General features: G+C 40.6%; 1 protein-coding gene across 1 annotated transcript; it reads left to right on the forward strand.

The window, feature by feature from the left end:
* The first annotated feature begins 712 nt into the window (after window positions 1–712).
* ptpn2a (protein tyrosine phosphatase non-receptor type 2a) lies at window positions 713–24,685 on the forward strand. Its single transcript, XM_077598712.1, has 9 exons — window positions 713–1,064; window positions 7,658–7,748; window positions 11,568–11,668; window positions 11,751–11,849; window positions 15,293–15,430; window positions 15,508–15,717; window positions 17,426–17,587; window positions 22,081–22,247; window positions 22,568–24,685. Exons 1-9 carry the CDS (start codon window positions 1,008–1,010, stop codon window positions 22,755–22,757), a joined length of 1,215 nt encoding a protein of 404 aa, XP_077454838.1. The 5' UTR covers window positions 713–1,007; the 3' UTR covers window positions 22,758–24,685.
* Window positions 24,686–26,099: the final 1,414 nt, after the last annotated feature.

Below are 26,099 nucleotides of genomic sequence, written 5' to 3' on the forward strand. Positions count from 1 at the left end.
AATCAAGGCACAAACAAAGAAAATAATGTAAAAAATGTATCGACATTGATATTGTGTAATAAAACTAGATGTACGACGCTCGATTTTGAGTGATTGGAAACGAGGTACGGTACTTGTCGGCCATTTTACGTCGGGGACGTTCGATAAATAAACATTACAGTCAAAGTATAGTTTGTATTTTGACATATCTATAAATTGCTCGATTTTAAACCGATTTTTAAAGGGCGTGTTTTCTGTATAACCACTGCAGATGCAGTAAATTAATAACATACTTAAAAATAATCATGTTTTTGAACATGAATAATAGCCAAATACATGCACCAGGGTCGCGGGGGGTGGTGGAGCCTATCCCGTCGCCTGAGTGGTTAGCGCGTCGGGCACATTTTGTACCAGGCAGATCGTTTAACAGGGTATTACTCTTTATACCTGTAATATCTATATCGACGGATGTCCCTCTTTTTGTGCCACCGTCTTCCTCTCATTTGTCCTGTTTTAGGTCACTTGCCAACCATACCGGTGCATTAGCGCCACCTACCTATGTGCAAGGATGAATATGCAAGACAAACTATAAACAGTTTATATGTACTTTCATATTGGCCCATCTAATTGTATCGCCCTAAAACCTGCCTGTTTTCTTGAAATCCAAACTGTATTCAAATTTGCTGGATGTGTTTATTCATTATAAAAACGCCAATGCGTGTTAAAATATTTTAAAAGTGTGAGTTCAAATCGTCGAAGCCCTGAAAAGACTCGGCTAATCGAGCGGGGCAGTGGATAGAGTCAGAGCTGACAGGATCGTCATGCAGTGTCGTAGTGGAGTAGCAGACAGTGAGACAGGCGGATAGAAAGACAGACAGACTCCCCATAGGGATCCCCACGGTCACAGTCTCACAGTAGACGACTGTGAGTGCTGTGTAGATGGCTGCCAGAGAGGAGTAACTTGGTGAACAGTGTCGCCAACGTAATTTAGTCACGCAGAAAGTGTCCGGGGCGCTATTCACATTACAATGGAGCGGGAATTTGAAGACATTGATTTTTCCGGGGGATGGCAGAACATTTACAACGTAAGTTGTTTCGTATATACTGGGCCTCTGGTGTTTTTATGACGTTCGTTTGCTAATTAAACTAGCAAGCCCATTTGCCTGCTTGCGTTTAAAGGTTGTTTATTTTCTTTTACTTGAACTACCGTTCCGGTTGAATTCTGGTCACGTGGATATTTAATCCATTTTGTGAATGAGACGTATTCAACCAACCCACTTTTTGAAAAGACTAAGGAGAACTACCTTTGTGTGCTAGTAGTGTTCGACTTCCGTAGCCAGAAAACGTGCAAATGCTGCGTTCCAAGTTGAGCTCGGTTAGCTCGTATGCCATTTGACCTCGGCAGACGCAATCGTCACATTCTGAGAAGTCGTCACCATCAGGACTTCCAGAGAAATAAGGCACGTGTTTTACCGCCACTTCCAAGGGAGCCTTCCGTGCGTTCACATTATCACACTGGGGTTCCGCTTAACCCACCCGTCCTGTGGCCATTGTATACATAACACACTTAGATTTTCCCAAAATCATCAACATCAGAGAATTACAGGCAACAAAGATTGAGCAATGTCAATGATAAAAAGTCTGTTTCAGAACAGGAGACCTTGTTGTTCCATTTTAGCCCATTCCTCTTGAGTTCCCAATTCAAATAAATTGAACGTCTACTCGGTAGAATACCTGGAGGCATAGAGGCAGTATGCCTCCAGGTATTCGGGTTTCCTCACATTCCAAAAACATGCGTGGTAGGCAGATGGGACACTCTAAATTGCCCCTAGGTATGAGCCCTATTTTATTGATATCATATTTTTATTATGATTTTTCCAGTTACATTTTCTATTGAAAAAATATTGTAAACATTTTGGCAGTGGGGCGGCCCGGCAGCTGAGTGGTTAGCGCGTCGGCCTCACAGTGGGGGACCTGGGTTCAAATACAGGTCGGTCCATCTGTGTGGAGTTCGCATGTTCTCCCCGGTGTGTGTGGGTTTCCTCTGGGTACTATGGTTCCCTCCCACATTCCAAAAACCTGCATGGTAGGCTGATTGGACACTAAATTGCCCCTAGTTATGGGTGAGTGTGCATGGTTGTCCGTCTCCTTGTGCCCTGCGATCGGTTGCCCACCGATTCAGGGTGTCCCCCGCCTCTGGCCTGGACTCAGCTGGGATAGGCTACAGCATCCCCCGTGACCCTAATGAGGATGAAGCGGTTCAGAAAAGGAATGAATGGACGTCTACCAGTAAGAAACTTATTTAAGCAGAAGGATGAAACTACTTGGCACCGAATGACTTTTTTTCATTAGTGTTGTACTCTGATGTTAGTAATATCACAATTAATAGTCAGGTTTTTGCAGTGACTTAATTTCTTTTAGCTGTTTTGCACTTTTTGAATTTTGCTTCAACACTACTAGATTTTTCAATATTTTTTACTGTATATATTTATTCACTCTGTGTATAGTATACTATGTAGATTTACGGAAGAAAATTAGGGCCACACAAGTAAAAATAACTCCCAGATTCCAGAAACATCCATGGTTGGCTGGTTGAACACTCTAAATTGCCCCCAGGTACGAGTGTCAATGGTTGGTTGTATAACTCCTTGTGCCCTGGCTGTGTTCATGGCTGGCCACCAATTCAGGGTGTCCCCTGCCTGGTGCCCATAGTTACAGTTGTATGAAAAAGTTTGGGCACCCCTGATCATTTTCAAGATTTTCCTTTATAAATCATTGTTTTTTTTATCAGCAATTTCAGTTAACTATATCATATGGCAGACAAACACAGTAATATTTGAGAGGTTAAATGAAGTTTATAGGATTTACAGAAAGTGTGCAATAATTACTTTACCAAAAGTAGGCAGGTGCATAAATTTGGGCACCCCAACAGTAAAATTACATAATTATTTTAGTAAATCCTGCTGAAATACCAGCCTCCTAAATGCTTCCTATAGCTTCCAATGAGGGTCTGGATTCTGGTTGAAGGTATGTTTGACCATTCTTTACAAAAGTCCACACTTGCTCGTTTTGTGTTTTTGCTGCTTTTCTGTCTTAATGATTTGATTTGGTGATTCTTAATGATCCCATTTACTTTGATTTGCTTTGTACTTTGTGCTTTTGCTTTGTTGTTCTGCGGCCTTTGCGACTGTACTGTCTAACTTATAACTATGCCTTTCCTGTATCTGCATTCTCACCCTCTTGCTACTGTCACAATGAAATTTCCCGAATACGGGATGAATAAAGTTATCCAATCCATTCCAAAACGTCTCCAGTTCAGCCAGGTTTGATGGTTTCTGAGCATGGACAGCCCGCTTTATTATTTTAAATATTATTCAGGTCTATGGAATGAGATGGCCATTCTAGGCAATTGTACTTGTTCCTCTGCATGAATGCCTTAGTATAATTTGAGCAGTGTTTAGGGTCGTTGTCTTGTTGAAATATCCAGCCCCGGCGCCACTTTATCTTTTTCACTGATTCTTGAACAATGTTTGTAAGTATCTGCTGATACTGACTGGAATCCATGCGACCTTCAACTTTAAAAAGATTGCCACTACCTGCTATGTCCAAATAACTCAATTTTAGCACCTTATTCCAAATTGAAGCTGGCTTGTCCAAATGTGCTTTAGCATACCTCAAGTGACTCTGTTTGTGAGGTGTGCGCAGGAAAGCCTTTGCCACATTACTCTTCCATACAGGATCTCCTTGTCGAAAGTGCGCTGAATAGTTGAATGATGCACAGTGACACCATCTGCAGCGAAATCATGTTGTAGGTCTTTGGAGCTGGTCTGTGGGTTGAGTTTGACTTTCAACCTCCTTCGCCTCTGCTAATCTAAGATTTTTGTTGGCCTGCCACTACAGGCCTTAACTAGAACTGTGCCTCTGGTCTTCCATTTCCTCACTCTTTCTTACAGTGGAAACTGACAGCTAAAATCTCTGAGCTAGCTTTTTGTATCGTTCCCTTAGACCAGGGGTGGCGAACAAGTTAGACACAAAGAGCCAAAATTTTAAACTAGAAGAGTCAAGAGCCACACCTTAAGTGAGAAGCAGCATAGAAAAAATCCAATCTGCCAAATTATTTTTTTTAGATATAATTTATTAGTTTTTAATTGGCCCTGATGAATTTCAGTGTGTTTTAAGAGAGAATAAAAATAAGAGAAACAGGAAATGAGGCAAAGAGCCACAGTAAATACCAAATATAATAAGAAGCAAAGAGCCGCATTCATGAACTGAATCAGTTCTTTAACAGATTCAGTTCTGCCCCCAATCCCCTGACCCCCCCAGACCAGAAGCAACTCTCCCCCTTCTTTCTCCTCCTCCTCCTCCTGATGAATGCAGAGCTGGACCCTCTGCAGTTTGCCTATCGTCCAGGCATTGGTGTGGAAGATGCTACCACCTACCTGATGCTCAGGTCTCTTTCACACATGGAGAACACGGGAAGCACGGTGAGAATGATGTTTTTTGACCTCTCCAGTGCGTTCAACACCATTCAGCCGGTCCCACTGAGAGGGAAACTGGAAGAGGCTGGAGTAAGGAACCACCTAGCCGCATGGATCATAAACTTCCTCACTGACAGACCACAATATGTGAGACTTCAGGACTGTACGTCTGATGTGGTAGCTTGCACCACGGGGGCCACGCAAGGCACGGTGCTCTCCCCACTCCTCTTCTCCCTCTACACATCAGACTTCAAACATAATACAGACACCTGCCACCTCCAGAAGTTCTCTGACGACACCGCTGTTGTACGAGTGATGGATGGGAACGACCTAGAGTACAGGGGAGTCATCACAACCTTTGTTGACTGGTGTAGGCAAAACCACCTCCACATCAACACCAGTAAGACAAAGGAAATGGTCATCGATTTTCGGAGGAATCCTCATCAGACCACTCAGGTGAACATCCAGGGTACGGACATTGAAATCGTGGAGAATTTTAAGTACATGGGTGTTCACCTCAACAACAAACTAGACTGGTCCACAAACATAGATGCCCAGTATAAAAGGGGCCAGAGCCGCCTCTACCTACTGAGGACACTACGGTCCTTTGGAGTGTGCAGAACACTGCGGACCTTTCACGACACTGTGGTGGCATCTACAGTTTTATGCAGTGGTCTGTTGGGGATGCGGGAGCACGGAGAGGGACAGGAAGAGGCTGAATAAGCTGGTCAGGAGGGCCAGCTCTGTTCTGGGCTGTCCTTTAGACTCTGTGGAGGAAGTGGGAGAGCGGAGGATGCTGACCAGGATGATGTCCATCATGGACAGCACCTCCCACCCCCTGCATGAGTCTGTGGAGTCCCTCCGAAGCTCTTTCAGCAATAGACTGCTGCACCCTCATTGCAGGAAGGAGCGCTTCCGCAGATCGTTCCTCCCATCAGCTGTCAGGCTCTTTAACAAAACAAATGGCTGAGTGTTAAGACCTACCGTATGTATGTATACATGTACATCTATCTGTATGTATGTATATATATTTATATATATGTATGTATGTGTATATACTTCAGCAACACGCTTATTTATTTTATTTATATATTTATTCATGTATTTATTTATTTCTTAACTTATTACCTATCTACAGTGGTACCTCGAGATACGAGCTTAATCCGTTCCGGAACTGAGCTCGTATGACGATATTCTCGTAACTCGAGCGGACGTTTTCCATTGAAATGAATGGAAAACAAATTAATTCGTTCCAGCCCTCTGAAAAAAACACCAAAAACAGGATATTGGATTGGATTTTTTTTTTATTTCTTCTAATTCGCCATCTATTAACAAAGTAACACATAACTAGTGGTTTAATAGTAATAAAATGTGTTTAAGCTAACTAAAATTGGGCAGATTTCGCCGACGGGAGACAGAGACGTTTGGGGGCGTGGGCGGGGGGTTCCTTTTTTTCCCCACGACAACGCACTCGTAAACGGAACAAACAAATTTAAATTAACTTGGATTAATATATACAGACACTCAAACATACGTTTAATGTAACTTTACACAAAACTGAATTCTAATTTTGTTGTAATCTTTTGTTACCTTCGTTCTGGCCGGGTTGGCGGTTTGCCACGCCTCCACCCTCACTCACGTTCGCTATCGATGGACTGTTTGCTGTTGTATTGCCTTCAAAATATTCCCAAAATGATGCATACAAATGTCCTCACAATAGTATAACGCACGACCACTTGCCAACGAGCAATAGTCTTTAAGGAACGATCGCGGGAACTTTCCTAAGAAAGAATAACAGGAAATGACATAGCTGAGCTTCCTACGTAGTGATTGTGGGTAATGAAGTTTTATTCTGAGAAAGGTTGCCATTGCCTATGGGTAATGTGTGCAGGAGTATACTTCATTACCCAGAAATCCCTCTTTTTGCATGCGCGTTGTGCGTTTCCTGGTCGTATGAGAAACTCGTCTGAATTAATTAGTTCCGTGCTCGTAAATATTGTTATACACGAAAGATATGCAAAAAAGACCTGGCTTGGTCGCATCACGAAATTTTGACCGCATAACGGGCGAATTATTCGATCGAAATTTCCCCCGTAAGACGAGCATTTTGTATGACGAGCGGTCGTATGACGAGGTACCACTGTATTTATGTCTAAAATGCCTTTCCTACATCTGCATTCTCACCCTCTTGCTACTGTGACAACAAAAATTCCTGAATACGGGATGAATAAAGTTATCCAATCCAACTTATTTTGGCTGGGAGCTTCATGCGGCTTGAGAGCCACGTCTTCGCCACCCCTGCCCTAAACCATGATGTTGAACAATCTTTGTTTTCAGGTCATTTGACAGTTGTATTGAGGAGCTCCCATATTACCATTTGCAACTGGCGATCTTAAATATCCTTTCTCATGATTGCCTTCACCTGAGTATGTAGGTCAAGGGTGAATGAGCTTATTGAACACATTTTGTGTTCCAATAATAAGTGCTAAAGGTATTAAAATCAATATAACAACAAGGGTGCCAACATTTATGTACATGCCTACTTTTATTTAAGTAATTATTGCACACTGTGTAAATCCTATAAACTTAATTTCACTTCTCAAATATCATTGTGTTTGTCTGCTATATGATATATTTAACTGAAATAGCTGAACAACCAATGATGTATAAAGGACTATCTTAAAAATGATCAGGGGTCCCAAAACGTTTTTATACAACTGTAACTGGAATATTCACACCCATCCTCTTCCAATAAAAATAGATTAGAGGTCTACCTCCACTCTTGACAGGCATTGAATTCAATGAGGGCTCTATCCAGGGTAAACTGAAGGTATTATTTTATGTCTGAAGCCAAATTGCAAATGTATATCTTAAGAAGTGACATTCCTATTGTAATATTCTTTTTTTTTTCAGTAAGAAATATTTATTATATTTAAACAATGGTCATGAGGTGTTTTTGCTGTAAAGCATACAAACAATGAAACATTATTTAGTACAAAAGACAAGTCAAGTAGAATTCCGGGACTCAACAACAAAAGCAAAATAAATAAACAGGTTTAGCAAAAAGCTTGCACCTTGACTAGAAAATCATTGATTTATTCTTGGTAGATAATATTATTGTTCCAAATTACGATTCGAACATTATCCACGTGGTGAGATTTTTTATAGAATAACTTGCATTGTTTTGTCTACTCCTACAGGAAATCCGCACCCAAGCCAGTGAATACTCCTACAATGTGGCAAAACTTCCTGTGAATCGAAATTTGAATCGTTACAGAGATGTTAGTCCATGTAAGTGTCATATCAGACTTGCATTTTGAGATGAGCCTTGTGTAAATATTTTTATGGTAATCTCATGTTGGAATTCAGGACTTATTCATTTTTCAAATTGTTCAACCCCCCCTCTCAAAAAAACCCATCAACATTGGATTGATTTTCAAGGACCGTTCAAAATTTGTTAGTCAGTTTGCAAATACCGCATTGACCCGAATACAAGACGAACCCCTCTTTTTCAAGGCCCAGTTTTAAGAAAGACTTGTGTATCATTTGTAAATGAATACTTTCTGGCTTTTGAAATTTGCAATAACTGCATCAACTCAAGTTCTGCACCTAGGAGGACCTAATCTAGACTAATTTCTTATCATGTACTTGCACTAAAACTCCATAGGCTGATAACCACTCTAGTCTTTTTATACCTGACTACAGTGGTACCTCGAGATATGAGCTTAATTCGTTCCGGGACTGAGCTTGTATGTCGATTACTCGTAACTCAAATGAATGTTTCCCATAGAAATGAACTAAAAACAAACTAATTCGTTCCAACCCTCTGAAAAAACACCAAAAGCAGGATATTGGATTGGATTTTTTTTTAAATTTGTTCTAATTCGCCATTTATTAACAAAGTAACAAATAACTATTAGTTTAATCGTACTAAAATGTGTTTAATAGTACTAAAATGTGTTTAATACTACTAAAATGTGTTTAATAGTACTAAAATGTGTTTAATACTACTAAAATGTGTTTAATAGTACTAAAATGTGTTTAATAGTACTAAAATTTGTTTAATAGTACTAAAATGTGTACTAAAATTGGACGAATTTCGCAGAAGGCAGAGAGTGACAAAGAGAGGGGGAGACTCATAACATAACATAAGCAAATTTAAATGAACTTGGATTACGATGCAGACCCATGCAAAAATAAATTTAATCTAACCCTACACTAAACTTAATTCTAATTTTGTTTTAAATTTTGATACCTTTCTTTTCCTGGGTTGCTCTATTTGCCCCGCCAACACCCTGACTTTCAGATGCAACCTATCGAGGGTTGGTTGCTTTTGTATTTCCTTCAAAATATTCCGAAAGTGATGCACACAAATGTCCTCACAATAGGATAACGCACAACCACTTGCCAACTTGCCCGGGCAGTAGTACTCTTGTATTAGCGACGGGGGAAAAACACTGAAAAAATCCAACGCTCTGCCCAGTGCTCTTAGAGACATTACATGGGGGACTTGCAACCAGAGGCATTACACGGGGGAGTTGCGACCAGAGACATTACACGAGGGAGTTGCGACCAGAAAGACAGTGCCCATGATGTTCTTATGAGCAGCCTCTCGCGTCCGCTGTATGCTCGTACAGTGGTACCTCGACCTACGATCAGCTCTACCTACGACATGCTCGAGATAAGATAAAATTTCGATTGAATAATTCGCCCTAGATACGATCAAAATTTCGAGATGCGACCAAGCCAGGTGACCATGGCACTGTCTTGCCACATCTCTTTCGTGTATAACAGATATCTACGAGTACTGAACGGTTTCTTTCGCCTACACATGGACCAGAAAACGCACAACACGCATGCGCGGGCAAAAAGAGGGCTTTCTAGGTAATGAAGTATACTCGTGCACACAACACCGATAGCCAATGGCACCCTTTCTCAAAATAAAACTTCATTACCCACAATCAATACGTAGGTAGGCAGCTGTTGCATTTCCTGCTTTTCCTTCCTTAGCCTGTTAGCTCCCGCGATCGCGTATTCAAGACTACTTCTCGTTGGCATGTGGTCGTGTGTTATCCTATTGTGAGGACATTTGTGTGCATCATTTTCGGAATATTTTGAAGGGAATACAACAGCAAACAGCCCATCGATAGCGAACGTGAGGGTGGAGGCGTGGCAAACAGCTAACCCGGCCAGAACGAAGGTAAAAAAATAAATAAAAAAAATTAGAATTCGGTTTGGTGTAAAGTTATATTAAACATATGTTTGAGTGTGTCTGTATATATTAATCCAAGTTAATTTAAATTTGTTTGTTTCGTTACGAGTGCGTTGTCAAGAAAAGTCCCCCCGCCTCCGTGTATGTCGCTGTCTCTACCCTCCGCGAAATGCGTCTAATTTTGCTTCTATTAAACACATTTTATTACTATTAAACCACTGTTACTTTGTTAATAAATGGCAAATTAGAAGAAATAAAACATTTTTCCAGTCCAATATCCTGTTTTTGGTGTTTTTTCAGAGAGTTGGAACGAATTAATTTGTTTTTAGTTCATTTCAATGGGAAACGTTCGCTCGAGTTACGAAAATCTCGACATACGATCTCAGTCCCAGAACGGATTAAGATCGTATGTCGAGGTACCACTGTATATCAAAATTTGTCTCGTACCTCAAGATAAATATTTGTCCGAAATTATACTCGTATCTCAAATTGCTCGTATGCTGTGGCACTCGTATGTCGAGGTACCACTGTACTTATTTATGTGACTAATTTGACTACCGTATTTTCACGACTATAAGGCGCACTTTAAAGTCTCAAACTTTCTCCAAAATAAACAGGGCGCCTTATAATCCAGTGCGCTTTATATATGGACCAATACTGAAATTGTTATCACGATAAAATAAAAAATAAATCAGTCAATAGGGTACACCATCCTCTACAGCTCTCACAACTACGGCTAGCAGCCAGTAGAAAAAGTACTGCGTAGTGACTGCTGGGATATATAGTTATTTTGTCTATACACCCAGTATGACGGCGAGCACAGTAATTTGGTGCTCGCCGTCATTTCGGCTGGATTTACAAAAGAACTGCCGCTAGATATATATATATATCTATCTCTTTCTCTCTCTCTCTCTCTCTCTCTCTCTCTCTCTCTCTCTCTCTCTCTCTCTCTCTCTATATATATATATATATATATATATATATATATATATATATATATATATATATATATATATTTATTTATTTATTTATTTATTTATTTATTTATTTATATATATATTTATTTATATATATATATAGATAGATAGATAGATATCTATATATATCTATATATATATCTATCTATATATATATATATATATATATATATATATATATATATATATATATATATATATATTTATTGATTATTTATGTGTGCACTTAATGGAGACACTAATCATGCTTGTATAATGACAAAAAAAACTGTTCAGCATTCGGTTTAGAGGTATCTGGCGGCATCTTGTGTTGTGAATGGGTACAATGTCCAGACTCGAATGTAAGCCGACCGTTACTTTCGTTCGATAGTTCGTTTGTTCGTTCGTTCATTCATTCATTCGTTTTCTGAACCACTTTATCCTCCTTATGTTCGCGGGGGGTGCCTGGGGGGTTGCTGGTGCCTATCCCAGCTGACTCCGTGGCTAGCCGATCGCAGGGCACAAGGAGACAGAACCATGCACCCTCATCTATATCTAGGGGCAATTTTGAGTGTCCATTCAGCCTACCGTGCATGTTTGTGGAATGTGGAGTACCCGGAGGAAACCCATGCAGGCCCGGAGAGAACATGCAAACTCCATGACCTGGATTTGAAACCAGGACCCCAGAGCTGTGAAGCCGACGCGCTAACCACTTAGACGCCTGGCCGCTCGAGTGACTTTTTTCCATTCTTGTTTCAATGCAAAAAACATTGTCTTATATTTGTGCCAATGCTGCACATTGTCGATTGAAAATTAAATGACATGCTTGGGGTACGAATTGGTTTCCTTGAAGTTTCGTACATTTGAATGTGAATATGTTGAGCTCAGTTTTCTTGTGTTTTTAAAATTTGTAACCAGTCATTCTGTCTTTCCCAATTTTAGATGATCACAGTCGGGTGAAACTTGAAAACTTTGAAAATGACTACATCAATGCAAGTGTAGTTAAAGTGGAAGAAGCCCGTCGAACTTACATTCTTTCTCAGGTGAGCTGTGCCATGAGCAACAATAAATACCCAATTAACTAAATTTTTCTTTTAAAATCTTTATCTTCAATGGGATTTGCAGGGGCCTTTAAGGAACACTTGTGGTCACTTCTGGTTGATGATTTGGGAGCAGTGTTCCAAAGCTGTTATAATGCTGAACAGAATAATTGAAAAGGGATCTGTAAGTACATTACAACTAATTACCTGCAATGCAGGGCTCAACACTGACATTTTTCAGCACTGTTTGAATTGTTGCACAATGCAATGTGAACAATTAGATGAAATGAAGAATTTCCTGATAGCAAAAATACAGCATTTTCTTGGATATAAGCTGTATTTGTATATACAAACTGGGGCCCAAATTCCAAAATAGAGGGCGGTAACATCCTTTGCAATTTCTGGTTCAAAACCGCATTCAAATCGGATGTACGGTGGTGTCTCCATTTTATCAGATGTTAACGGACAAACACACTAACGCGCACACATTCTCAGAAATAGTAGTGTATGTGTGTGCGTTGGTGTGAATGTATGTATATACGTGTACAGTGGTACCTCGACATAGGAGCAATTTGAGATACGAGTAACATTTTGAGCAAATATTTATCTTGAGATACGAGACAAATTTTGATATACGAGCAGACAGCAGACGCGAGAGGCTGCTCATAAGAACATCATGGGCACTGTCTCTCTCCCCGCAACTCCCTCGTGTAATGTCTCTGCGAGCACTGGGTGGAGCGTTGCATTTTTTCAGTGTTTTTTTCCCGTTAGTCAGTGCGAATGGCGTTTATACTACGTCTCGTTGGCAAGTGGTCGTGCGTTATCATACTGTGAGGACATTTGCGTGCATCATTTTCGGAATATTTTGAAGGGTATACAAAAGCAAACAGCCCTCGATACGTTGCATCTGAAAGTCAGGGTGGAGGCGGGGCAAATAGAGCCAACCCGGGAGAAGAAAGGTATCAAAATTTAAAACAAAATTAGAATTAAGTTTAGTGTAAGGTTAAATTAAACATATTTTTGAGTGTCTGCATCGTAATCCAAATTCTTTTGAATTTGTTTATGTTATGTTATGTTATGAGCACGTTACCGTGCAAAAACCCTGCTGAAGCCAGTATGCATCCAGGCCTGTCTGCCGTTCACTAGAGAGCATTCGGATTATCCAGAAGAGGACTGGGCGAATGTGTTACCGTCAGATGAAACTAAAATATAACTTTTTGGTAGAAACACAGGTTCTCATGTTTGGAGGAGAGAGAATACTGAATTGCATCCGAAGAACACCATACCCACTGTGAACCATGGGGGTGGAAACATCATGCTTTGGGGCTGTTTTTCTGCAAAGGGACCAGGACGACTGATCTGTTTAAAGGAAAGAATGAATTGGGCCATGTATCGAGAGATTTTGAGTGAAAATCTCCTTCCATCAGCAAGGACATTGAAGATGAGACGTGGCTGGGTCTTTCAGCATGACAATGATCCCAAACACACCGCCAAGGACACAAACAAGTGGCTTTGTAAGAAGCATTTCAAGTTCCTGGAGTGGCCTAGCCAGTCACCAGATCTCAACCCCATAGAAAATCTGTGGAGGGAGTTGAAAGTCTGTGTTGCCCAACGACAGCCCCAACACATCACTGCTCTAGAGATCTGCATAGAGGAATGGGCCAAAATACCAGCAACAGTGTGTGAAAAGCTTGTGAAGAGTTACAGAAAACGTTTGGCCTCCGTTATTGCCAACAAAGGGTACATAAAGTATTGAGATGAACTTTTGGTATTGACCAAATATTTATTTACCACCATGTTTTGCAAATAAATTCTTTAAAAATCAAACAATGTGATTTTCAGTTTTTTTTCTCACCATGGTTGAGGTTTACCCATGTTGACTATTACAGGCCTCTCTAATCTTTTCAAGTTGGATAACTTGCACAATTGGTGGTTGACCAAATACTTATTTGCCCCACTGTATATAAGTTTAATGTTAGGCAACACCATAACAATAGTAGATACTGCTGGTACGAGAATGTTCTGCTAGCTGCAACGAGAACCTAGCGGTAAGATATGGGAGTGATAATGTAGGGAAATATTTTAACGTTGAAAGATGTGACTGACTAGTGATTTACAATAAGTGCAAACTGAGCATTTTGCGTGGCAGTAGGAGCCATACCATTTAACAAAACCACTTCAACACGCGACTTCAAAAAACAATCATGCAGTGCTATATTCAAAGTTTACATTGTACATTGTCCTTCCCCGTTAGCCTCAAAATAGCAATGCTAACGCTCCACACTGTGTAATGCAATTGTGTTTTTTATTTTGTATGTCTGAATTTTAGTTCTGTTGGTGTTGATGACCAATGAAAATAAACATTATACGAACGGAACTGTAGTCTTGCATACAATCAATGAGCGAAGTTTAAACACGCTTGTGCTTGGCGAGCATGCTGCGATAAATCACATTCGTGAAAATTACCGCCCCCATTTTTACCCATCGTGCGATAAATGGATTTAATGCGTATTGCAACAGGCTTAAATTAATTCAACTGACAGCTGTATTTTTAGTTTTAGAAGCTCGACTTCTGATAAATTGCTGTAAAGATTATTTTTGGATTTTCACTTGGGTATTATTTAGCAGGTTCTACTGTTGAAAATGTATCATTAATGGAACCAACTTTGTGAGAGTTACATACTGTTACTCACTACATTTGATTGTTTTTTTATTACTGATTGGATGCTCTTAACTGTTTACCCTTTTCATACCTGATCTTGTTAAAACGTTCCAGCAACACTTAACAAAGTCACTCCAAGGAAAGTCAATATTATCTCGAACACAGCTCACAATACATATTTCTTTAGGTATTCTGTCGCATCTATAGTAGTTGGAACATTGATACAAGTTCAAATTTGGTGCTAAACAATGGATTAGAAACTAACAAACAGCACCTGGTTGGTACTGGTAGATCAGCTTCTTTATCGGTTTGCGTGCAGAATGAAGGTTGTTACTGTTCTCAAATACGCACACCTGTCAACGTATACGTTTTTCCCAATTTTATACGTTTATTGATCATTTCAAATTGTGTATGCCGTGTAACAACTTTTGTACGGGGGGAATTTTTTTTTAAAAAGTATGTTTTTTTTATAAAACCGACTTCGTGTCTTCCCCATTGCGGCTCAAATTCCGAATCGTCTCCATCACTGGTAGCAGACGAAAATGTCATCATCGATTGCTAATGTTGCCATGCTTTGAGCACGATATGCGCACGCGCATCAGTCACTCCCGCTTTTTCACAATATAAATATAGCTCATCAGCAAGCAATGTACCCAGACAGTCAAGCTGTCAGTGACAAACAGCGACATATACGGAATCTTGAATTTAGTACATACAAAAGGTGCACCCCATCCACTTTGTGGAAAATTTTAGGCTTCAGTGCGCCCTATGTGAGCAAATATGTGCCGCGTTGCATTTGTTTATTATCATTTAATAAGGGGAACTGCAATCATTAATAAGGGAGCAATTGACCAAGGTTGACAGGTATGAATACGCAAAACTTCAGTTGATTAATCTCAGTTGAAAATTGATATGGTTCCTAGTTTTTCACACCATACTGACTGAATTAATTTGTATTTTTGCAGGAAAAATGTGCGCAGTACTGGCCAACTACTGATGAACTAGAGATGTCTTTTACTGACACAGGTTTTGTTGTTAGCCTACTTTCAGAGGAGGACCATTCCTATTTCACAATCCGAGTGCTAAAATTACAAAACATAAAGGTAAGCACTACTTTTGTGAAGGTGGTATTTATTTCTGTCTTGTGTCAACAATTAACATTACACATACTGTGTTATAGACAGGACAGTGGAGATCGATTTATCACTTTCACTACACCGCATGGCCTGATTTTGGCGTTCCCGAATCGCCTGCCTCTTTCCTAAACTTCCTTTTCAAAGTTCGGGAGTCTGGTTCACTGGGCATGGTACATGGACCTTCAGTTGTGCACTGCAGTGCTGGAATTGGGCGTTCAGGGACCTTTGCCTTGGTGGACACCTGCCTGGTCTTGGTGAGAACAGAGCTATCTTAAAAATGTATTTTAACAGCAGTTCATTTTACTAAAGATGTCCAAAGAGTCATAAATTAGAGTAAAAATGATCACTGGAATTGCTGATGTATTAATAGAAACACAATCTCTGCTTCAGCTTGAGCGATACATGCTGTTCTTTAAAGGGGCAGACAAATCCTCCATTTGCCAATGCGTTTCTTTTTCAAACAGGTCGGCACCCTGAAGCCACTCTCGCATCCAATACATAATTTGAGTAAACTAACAAAATTGATTTGGGGTTTCAATTTGCCTCGCAGCCCAAAATATATAAACCCACAACCTTTGTTGTTCTGACATGCTAGGTGACAGTCCGTAAATTTCCTCAGGCACAAATTAACTTGGGTGTATCAGAATTAACATTTGTCCCACCAGATTCTGTATTTTTGAAAAGTTCGAAAAAATGTCATGAGAAGACCGTTTATGACGAGAAAGAACTATGAACTATGATTTCCCTCGTCCGGACACGGGTCACCGGAGCCCCACTCTGGAGCCAGGCCCAGAGGAGGGGCACGATGACAAGCGCCTGTTGGCCGGGCCTACACCCACGGCGCCCGGCTGGGCACAGCCCGAAGAGACAACGTGGGTTCCCCCTCACATGGGCTCACCACATATGAGTGGGGCCAAAGAGGTCGGGTGCGTTGAAAGCTGGGTGGCAGGCAAAGGAGGGATTCTTGGCATCCCGATGCCCGTCTGCAGAAACTAGGCATGGGAGTTTGCCCAACCAGGTTACATGTGCTTTCTCGACTTGGAGAAGGCATTCGACCATGTTCGCTGGGGAGTCTTGTGGGGGGTACTCTGGGAATATGGGCTTCCAGAACCCCTGATACGCAGGGTCTGGCCCCTATATGACCAGTGTTAGAGTCTGGTCCACATAACCAGGACCAGCAGTAAGTCGGATCCGTTTCCAGTGGGGGTTGAACTTCGCCAGGGCTGCCATATGTCACTGATTCTGTTCAAAACTTTTATGGGCAGAATATCTAGGCGTAGCCGTGGCGTTGAGGGGGTCCGGTTTGGTGGCCTCGGTATTGCATCCCTGCTTGTTGCAGATGCTGTGGTTCTGTTGATCTCCAACTCTCGCTGGAACAATTCACAGCCGAGTGTGAAGCGGTCGGGGTAGAAATCAGCACCTCCAAATCTGAGACCATGGTCCTCAGTTGGAAAAAAGTGCATTGCCCTCTCCGGGTCAGGGATCAGATTTTTCCCACCTGGGGAACAGCAATGGCCGCGGTCATTAGTGTCTTATTTTGTATTTAAATTATAATAATTATTTTCCTCAGAGTCTAAGAAATTCACAATTTGCTTTCCTAAATACTTTGAACAACCGCCTTTCACATGAAAGTCATTTATTCTAGGTATTGTCTGTCTCTTTAACCTAAACATAAAGACTTTTTTTCCACTAAAGTACCTATAACAATTTGTCTTGAAGTTTATATAGAATGTTTCATACCCAATAGTTTCATAATTATTCATTTATAAATCAACTTCTACAGAATCATTCAGAAATATGGTAGAACAGAGATTAAGTGGTGTATTTATTGTACTGCTATGTACTATGTACAGTCAGCAGCATTATTGTCATTCCACCAGTTTTTAAGTCTAAATTTCAGGGTTTTTGAGAGTACGGATTTGCCTGTTTCTTATAATCAATTAGAGAAAATGTATTTTACAGATGGACCGAAGTAATAACCCATCCTCAGTGGATATCCAGAAGGTCCTTCTCGACATGAGAGAATACCGCATGGGCCTTATTCAGACTTCTGACCAACTGCGCTTCTCCTACATGGCGGTCATTGAGGGAGCCAAACTCCTTGGGACCAACAGTTTAACAAAGGTAGATCTTTAACTGGAGATGACAGTTATAATTATTATTTGAATGTGTTTAAAATAATGTAATCAAAACCATTAGCTTGTTGGAAAATGTATTAAAAAATATTACAACTTGGTTGTTTTAAACACAGGAAAATAGAAACAGGTTTACTTCAAAGAGCAAGAGCAAATGTGATTAAAAGCAAAGCATGTGTCGCCATTAAGTTGATGTACAGGTACCGTATTTTCACGACTATGGCGCATCGCATTTAAAGGCGCAGCCAGGCATGGCAAAACATACACCAGTTTAAACATACGGACACACGCTAAAAACACGTTTTTAAAAAGGCAACGGAAGCAAAACAGTTCGGTTGTACTTTATTTAACCATTTTAAAATGTACTCGCGCCAAAAATGCATCAAAGTCCTCATTTTCTGTGTCCGAATTGTACAAATGTCCAAATGAGTCATCGAAAACGCTGAGGTTTATACGTTAATCCAGGCGGCCACAATCCATTCGCAAATAGTAGCTAGCGTAACTAGCCCGGCGCTGCCTGCCACCCTTCGTAAAGCTGTGTTGATGTCAATGTCCAGGCCACAATCCATTCGCAAATAGTAGCTAGCGTAACTAGCCAGGCGCTGCCTGCCACCCTTCGTAAAGCTGTGTTGGTGTGGTCTCGATGTCCAGGCCACAATCCATTCGCAAATAGTAGCTAGCGTAACTAGCCCGGCGCTGCCTGCCACCCTTCGTAAAGCTGCGTTGGTGTGGTGTCGATGTCCAGGCCACAATCCATTTGCAAATAGTAGCTAGCGTAACTAGCCCGGCGCTGCCTGCCACCCTTTGTAAAGCTGTGTTGATGCCGATGTCCAGCAGTTTTCAAGCATCGGTTGTTAGTGCCTTTATCAACAGTGCAAGCCATCCAGGCAGCCACAATCCATTCGCAAAAAGTGGCGCAACTAGCCCGGCGCTTTAGTTAAGCCTCCGGGAATGACGGCAACCTCAGAGTTCATTTTCGTGACTTGGTTTTTCACCGCTGCTTCGGGGGGCCTTAGAAACCAAACCGAAATTGTTTTGTAATAAACACATGCCCACACTATATACGGGTACCTTGTAGGGGCGTGCCTTTAGCATCTGACCCCACCCACATCCGCCTTCTCTCTATATAAGAAGCGTGTCGGCAAGAAGTGTTCTCAGTCAGGCTTCAGAGCTTACACACGGCGCTCCGCATTATAAGGCGCCCTGTCTATTTGGGAGAAAGTTTAAGACTTTTTAGTGCGCCTTCTAGTCGTGAAAATATCGTAGATGGTTTTTCTTGCTTGGCATTGCTGCCTGTCGTACCTTCTCCGGTGCCCACGGGTCAGCTGCAGTGTCATCAGCCAAGAACCACCATTCATTGTTATTAATATTGTTATTCTTGTAGTTGTGTGGGACACTTTCACTTTTAGCTATTCCTCTTTTATTTGTGGAAGAATCAAAATTAAATTGGTACTCGTTATATTCTAGAAGTGTTCAGCATGTCGACCCCACATTTCTGAGACGAGGGTTCGAGCCCAGATCCGGACCTTCCCGTGGGGAGTTTGCACGTTCTCCCCTGGCCTTGGGTTTTCTGTGTTCTCCATTTTCCTCCCACATTCCAAAAACATGCATGCAAGATGGTTCAAAACTCTAGTTGAACACTCTCTAAATTCTCATCCTGTCGTGCCCGATGATTGGTTGGCCGCCAATTCAGTGTCCCCCGCCTCGTGCCCGAAGTCAACGGGGATTGGCTCCAGCACCCCCCTGCGACCCTTGAGCATAAGCGGTACGGAAAATGGATGTTTGAATATTGTAGGAATTTATCCGCATTAATCGTCAAAGGCAATTTTTGTGTGTGTAGGGGTATTTGATTAATTACGGAATTACAATACAGTGGTACCTCGAGATACAAGCTTAATGCGTTCCGGGACTGAGTTCGTATGTCGATTTACTCGTAACTGAAATGAACTTTTCCCATAGAAATGAACTAAAAACAAATTAATTCGTTCCAACCATCTGAAAAAACACCAAAAACAGATTATTGGATTGGAAAAATATTTGTATTTGTTCTAATTCACCATCTATTAACAAAGTAACAAATAACTAGTGGTTTAATAGTACTAAAATTAGAAGGATTTCGTGGAGGGGGGAGATAGAGGGGGGGGGGGGGGGTTGCACGGCAACGTGCTCGTAACATAACCTAGACAAATTTAAATTAACTTGGTTACGATGCAGACACACTCAAAAATAAGTTTAATCTAACCTTATACTAAAGTTAATTCAAAATGTGTTTCAAATTTTTATACCTTTCTTCTCCCGGTTGCTCTATTTGTCCCGCTTCCACCCTGACTTTCAGATGCAACCTATTGAGGGTTGGTTGCTTTTGTATTTCCTTCAAAATATTCCGAAAATGATGCACACAAATGTCCTCACAATAGGATAATGCACGACCACTTGCCAACTTGACTGGGCAGTAGTACTCTTGTATTAGCGACGGGGAAAAAACACTGAAAAAAATGCAACGCTCCGCCCAGTGCTCTTAGAGACATTACACGGGGGAGTTGCGACCAGAGACATTACACGGGGGAGTTGCGACCAGAGACATTACACGGGGGAGTTGCGACCAGAGACATTACACGGGGGAGTTGCGACCAGAGACATTACACGGGGGAGTTGCGACCAGAGACATTACACGGGGGAATTGCGACCAGAGACATTACACGGGGGAGTTGCGACCAGAAAGACAGTGCCCATGATGTTCTTAAAGGCAGCCTCTCGCGTCCGCTGTATGCTCGTACAGAGGTACCTCGACCTACGATGAGCTCTACCTACGACATGCTCGAGATACGATGAAAATTTCGATCGAATAATTCACCCTAGATTCGATCAACATTTCGAGATGCGACCAAACCAGGTGGCCATGGCACTGTCTTGCCGCATCTCTTTCGTGTATAACAGATATCTACGAGCACTGAACGGTTTCTTTCGCCTACACATGGACCAGAAAATTTGCCCCGCCTCCACCCTGACTTTCAGATGCAACCTATCGAGGGTTGTTTGCTTTTGTCTTCCCTTCAAAATATTCCCAAAATGATGCACACAAATGTCCTCACAATAGGATAACGCACGACCACTTGCCAACTTGCCCAGGAAGTAGTACTCCTCTCGTATTAGCGAACAAGCTCCGCCTTTCCACTCACTAACGGGAAAAAAAACTGAAAAAATGCAACGCTCCGCCCAGTGCTCGTAGAAACATTACATGAGGGAGTTGCGACCAGAAAGACACTGCCCATGATGTTCTTATGTGCAGCCTCTCGCGTCTGCTGTATGCTCGTATATCAAAATTAGTCTCGTATCTCAAGATAAATATTTGCTCGAAATTTTACTCGTATCTCAAATTGCTCACAACATCCCGAGTCAAGGTCAGCAGCGTCCGATCACCACTATACACAGTGTTGATAGAGAGTCCAATTTTTTATTTGGAAAAACAGGCAAGAAACAGTTTTCGGTGTGGGTGGCTTTAAAATATTAGTAATAAAGGGAATCGATAAACTGAAATGTGAATACAGACGCTCCCCTACTTACGAACATTCGAGTTACGAACAACGGTACATACGAACATGTCTGCAAATTGCGTTTATGTCGAAAAATGTTCGTAAGTTCGATTTTGTATTGCGCGCCCTTTTCCAAGTAGTACTTCTTTCCGCCGCTAATACCAACGCCTGGCGCTGTGAGAGCTCAGCTCACCTAGCATCCACCTTCCTCTGCCCAGTTCGTTGCAATGCGGAAGTGCGTGAACGTATCTCCAGTGCGCAAAGAACCTTTATCATTTGTATCATTAAATATCTCGTGCATCCATTATTGAATATGGTTGGTGAAAAGCGAAAGGCTTCTATTGAGGGAGGTGCAAGGAAGAGGCAAGCCATTTCATTTGAAATGAGTGGCAATAATAACGAAGCTTGATGCGCGTCAGAAAGTGGTGAGCGTTGCACGTGAACACAACTTGAATCGTTCGACCGTCAGTACCATTTATAGACATAAAGATCGAGCAGCAGGACCCAAATATTGAACGTTGCACAAAGTTTGCAAATCAATTGAATGATGCCATACAGTGCTACCGCATCATTTATGATGAAAAAAAGAAAACTGCAATCGTCATTAGATAGCTTCTTTCGGCCAGTTTCTAGAGAATCTCTCTCTCTCTAATGTATGTATACAGTACTGTATGTATTCTCTCCATTTTATTAAATGTTTTTTTCAGTACAAACCAGTGTGTGTTACTTATACAAGCCTTAAACATACAAATGCACGTATATAAACCTTCAATATACTTATATAGGCCTTAAACATAAATTATAATACAAAATATAGCACTGAGCAACTTACGAAATAATTCAACTTATGAACAATCGCTCGAAACCTTACTCGTTCGTAAGTAGGGGAGCGTCTGTATTCACTTTGCAAGTGGATTTATGGTGTGCCCCGAATGTTTTGCTTGTATAGATATGTGGTGATAATTTGGAGCCAGATCTGCCTCCACCTCCTCCCAGACCTCACCTGAACAACAGTAGACCTTCCATGGAATCTCAGCCACCCTCAAAAGACCACATACCCTTGCTGGTAGAGAAGCTTCAGAACAACGACCACAAGGAGACAGAAAGCACTGAACAGTAAGAAAACTATCAGTAAAAATACTCATCAACTTGAGATCTAATAAAGAAAAAATGATGGCTGCGTTGATAATTAACCCTGTAAGGGAAATCAAGTTAACCTAGTACAGATGCATTTTTTAAATTGGGTTGGTATTGAAGTAGTCATCTCACAAAAATAGAAGAAAAAATGACTTCGTTTAGATGCATCAACTTGTGTTAATCCTTTCTAATTAGGATGTATTGATTGGGAAGGCTTTTGGTCACAGTTCTAGACTACACTAAAATGTAATGCTGTTCAGTTAATTTTTGGTGCAACAAACAATATATTCCTTTTGCAGCGTGAAGAAGCGACACCGTGAAGAGAGAATTGCAAGCACTTCACAGAAGGTTCAGCAGATGAAACAAAGACTGACCGATTCGGAGAGAAAAAAAGAGAAGTGGCAGTACTGGAGGCCCATTTTGCTTAATGTTGGTGCTGGTGCCGCATTGGCTTTTGGTCTGCTGGTTTGCTGGATGTACTCCCAGTGAACCCCTCAGTAACTTGAACTGACTCTTATTTTGCACCAGTACCTGAGATTAGGTACTTCTCAATGTAGATTTAGAGGTTATTTATTTCTTGAGGTCACATTGCAGGAGCTCTAGATCAAATGACTGTGTATATTTTTAATAGATTTAAACAAAATTAGTAACATCTCAGGATCTTGGTGCCAGCATGAAAATTTCATTTCCCTCTTGTTTCTGAATGTACTTTCATAAAAAAAAAAGTTATGAATGGTGCAGTGCAAAAGAACATTTACCTTTGTTTTCATTCTTTATTAACAACAAGAGAGCAGCAAGTTAACATATTTCTGGTTAGGCATACTCATCGATAATCCTTGCAAATGCTCAAAGCTTGAGTTTACACACTTAGACAAGGTAAAGAAATTCAATCACTCGTCTATTAGGATCCGACAGCCGTTTCTGGCCACCATTAAAAATTTCGGCCAGCGAGGTTCCAGGTGCACACACACACCTACACATCCATCCATAAATCACACTTTATAAGGATTATAGAATAGATAAAGCGTGATTTATGGACGGGTGGATGTTTTATAACCTGCGTCACGACAGAAAAAACGTGTTCCAGGGAGCACCTGGAAACTCGCTGGTGGAAATTCTTCCGAAAATTTCGTTTGTAAATGACGTGGAAATGTGTCCTACCTTACGACCAATCAGCCACGCGTGTTTAGGGCACATGTAAAAACAACGATTCATACATCAACTCTACTTTCAGCTTTAACAAATGAAAGTAGTTTACACATTTAGAGAAGGTGAAGAAATTCAATCAATCGTCTATTGGGATCCAGCAGCCGTTTCTGGCCACCATAAAAAAAATTCAACTCTATGTTGCACGGTTTGGACAAACGTAGCGAGAGAATCTTAACACACACGCACACATCCATCCGTAAATCACACTTTATAAGGATTATAGATGATCAGGCGTAACAAATCCCCTTTCGAAAGTCAAAGACCCTTTTTGCACGAACTTCACCCTCCTTTAAATTTCCCACTCACCCGCCCTTGTTGAATTGCAGTTATGGATTTATTATTTGGGAAATGCACAACTTGTTCTTCCATTCACATTCAAGATGGCATCCCAGAATAGATTGAGTATATATTTTTACATGACTGGACACCTTGGAGAGCTGCCTTGCTTCTGTTTTCACGTCAGAATTGTTTTCCTGGCTACCATTTACTGACCAAATGTTCAGTTTTTATGTCGCTCGTTTGAATCCGTCAATGTCGGTACTTCCCCTCATGGTCGTATTGATCCAATAGATGGGCTGTTTTTATTTCTTTACAGGTTATCCCACTGTCACTCTTAAACGAAACCAAAGCAAACCGCTTGATTTTCTCAATTTTTCTACTCCTTTTTGGTGGAATGTATATTCTATTGGATCTGTGACACACCCGACTCCTATTAAGTGTTGCACCTTGTGACCGCATTGGTTTTCAATAAACTGGGACCAAGTAATGTTAGTTGGAAGTGGACAGCAGAATGAAATTCCTTTGTGTGCAAAAAAGTTTCTAAGATATGCTTTCTGTTTGAGGATGTGCCTTCATTCTCATTTTAAATAGAACAAATGTGTGTTACCAGGTTTCCTGCAGACAAAGGATTTAAGTTCTTGTTTTTTATTATTATTTTAGAACAATGCATTTGCTGCTCTGTTCCGACTCCCCAAGTATTCTGTCTTAATCATGGCTTGGGTTGACTTGGATCTCTTGACGTTGAAAGATCACTGTCAGGGTTTTATCAGTTTTTCATTTTACCCATTAACATTTTATTCATGGCATTCCATCTATTATTGTATTCCGGATATTATGTTTTAAGTATGCCAAACCACAGTGATAAAATGTGTTGTTTGAACAAAACAAAACACAAATTGCTACTTCAATAAAACATTTGTTTTTCCAAAGTCTGCCCATGCATATGCTATTTTGTAGAAGATATTTTAGTGATTAGAATTAGGGCATTATTGGGTCATTTTCAGAGGATCGGAATCGGGGGTAAAAGATTGGGGTTTTACGATGTTTTAATTCATTAATCATTCAGTGTTATCTTCTTGACTGGCAGTGAAACAATGACAATGCCTGTGAAACATAATCACTTAATTGTCCTCGTTAAGATGGATTTGATGTTTTTAACAGTCAATTGCAGAAAGGCTACAAATGAAAAAATAAGGTAAAGGGTTCAGGTCCTACATCTGATTGGGTATTTTTTTCATATCTGAACTGGATAAAAAAGACTGGCTTTTAAAAAAAGTAAGCCCCTGCCCCAAAAGGGGTTGAAGGTTAAAGTTAAATTAAAAAATTGCAAGTTAATTAGTAAATTGCCAAAGTATATGTATGTGCATATCTTCAAAATCAGTTTATTCAAACCCTGACGCAAAAAATATGTGATTGGGACAGCCCTACTTTACAGTGTTCACAACTTTTCAACTTTTGAGCTCAGCTTTTGCTGTTTTCATGCCATAATTTCAGTCAGAGCATGAGTCTAATCAATTTTGGCGTAAAGGCAGTCCTCTCCCCATGGATTCCAGGAACTGATTCAATATTTCGAAAGAAGTCCTGACTCATATTGAGTATCATAGTAATTTAATTTGCTCTCGTCTGATGATTTTTCTTAGTAGTACTTCTGTTCGAGGAAGAAAAAATGTACTAATTCCTATTTCATAGATGACTTCAATGAGAGCAGTTATACACATTGTATTGGGGAAAAGGGCTAAAGAAAGTGGACAATTAAGTCCTTATTGTAGTATTGTATCAGTTTTTGCACACAAATTAATAAGCCATGTATAATGCCACATCAAAAGAAAAAATAAATTCACAGGCAATAAATATAAACAATTTAATTGAAAAAAACGGTTTAGTTTACTGACAGCACTTGGCTTATTTATGCTTTTTGGAATATTAAATAAACCATTTTGACCTATGACCTGAAATACTTTGTAGTTGACAGCGTGACTTCAGCTAAAACATAATTGACTTTGGCTAATAGCATCAACGCTAAATTTAACGTGGTTGGTGTATCTTCCATTAAATAGGTGTGGTTTACTCATTTACTGCCTTGGTGGCATGGTAGATGTTAAATCGATTTTAACTGAGATGCTGGCAAGAGTAATTATCTGCCAGCCCTCACAGTGAAAATATATTTGATGTCTATTGCTGCCAATAGTATCATTTTATAATAAGACAGCAACGATTGGCCAAGATCCGAAATGATACTAGTAGTCGACAAATCTCTAATTTAAAAGACGTAACAGTTTTGATGATAGACTAATTCAACTGGGATTCCAAATAATCCAAAAAATATAGTATGTAACAAGTAAA

This window comes from Stigmatopora argus, chromosome 4 (assembly GCF_051989625.1).
Source record: "Stigmatopora argus isolate UIUO_Sarg chromosome 4, RoL_Sarg_1.0, whole genome shotgun sequence".
NCBI lineage: Eukaryota > Metazoa > Chordata > Actinopteri > Syngnathiformes > Syngnathidae > Stigmatopora > Stigmatopora argus.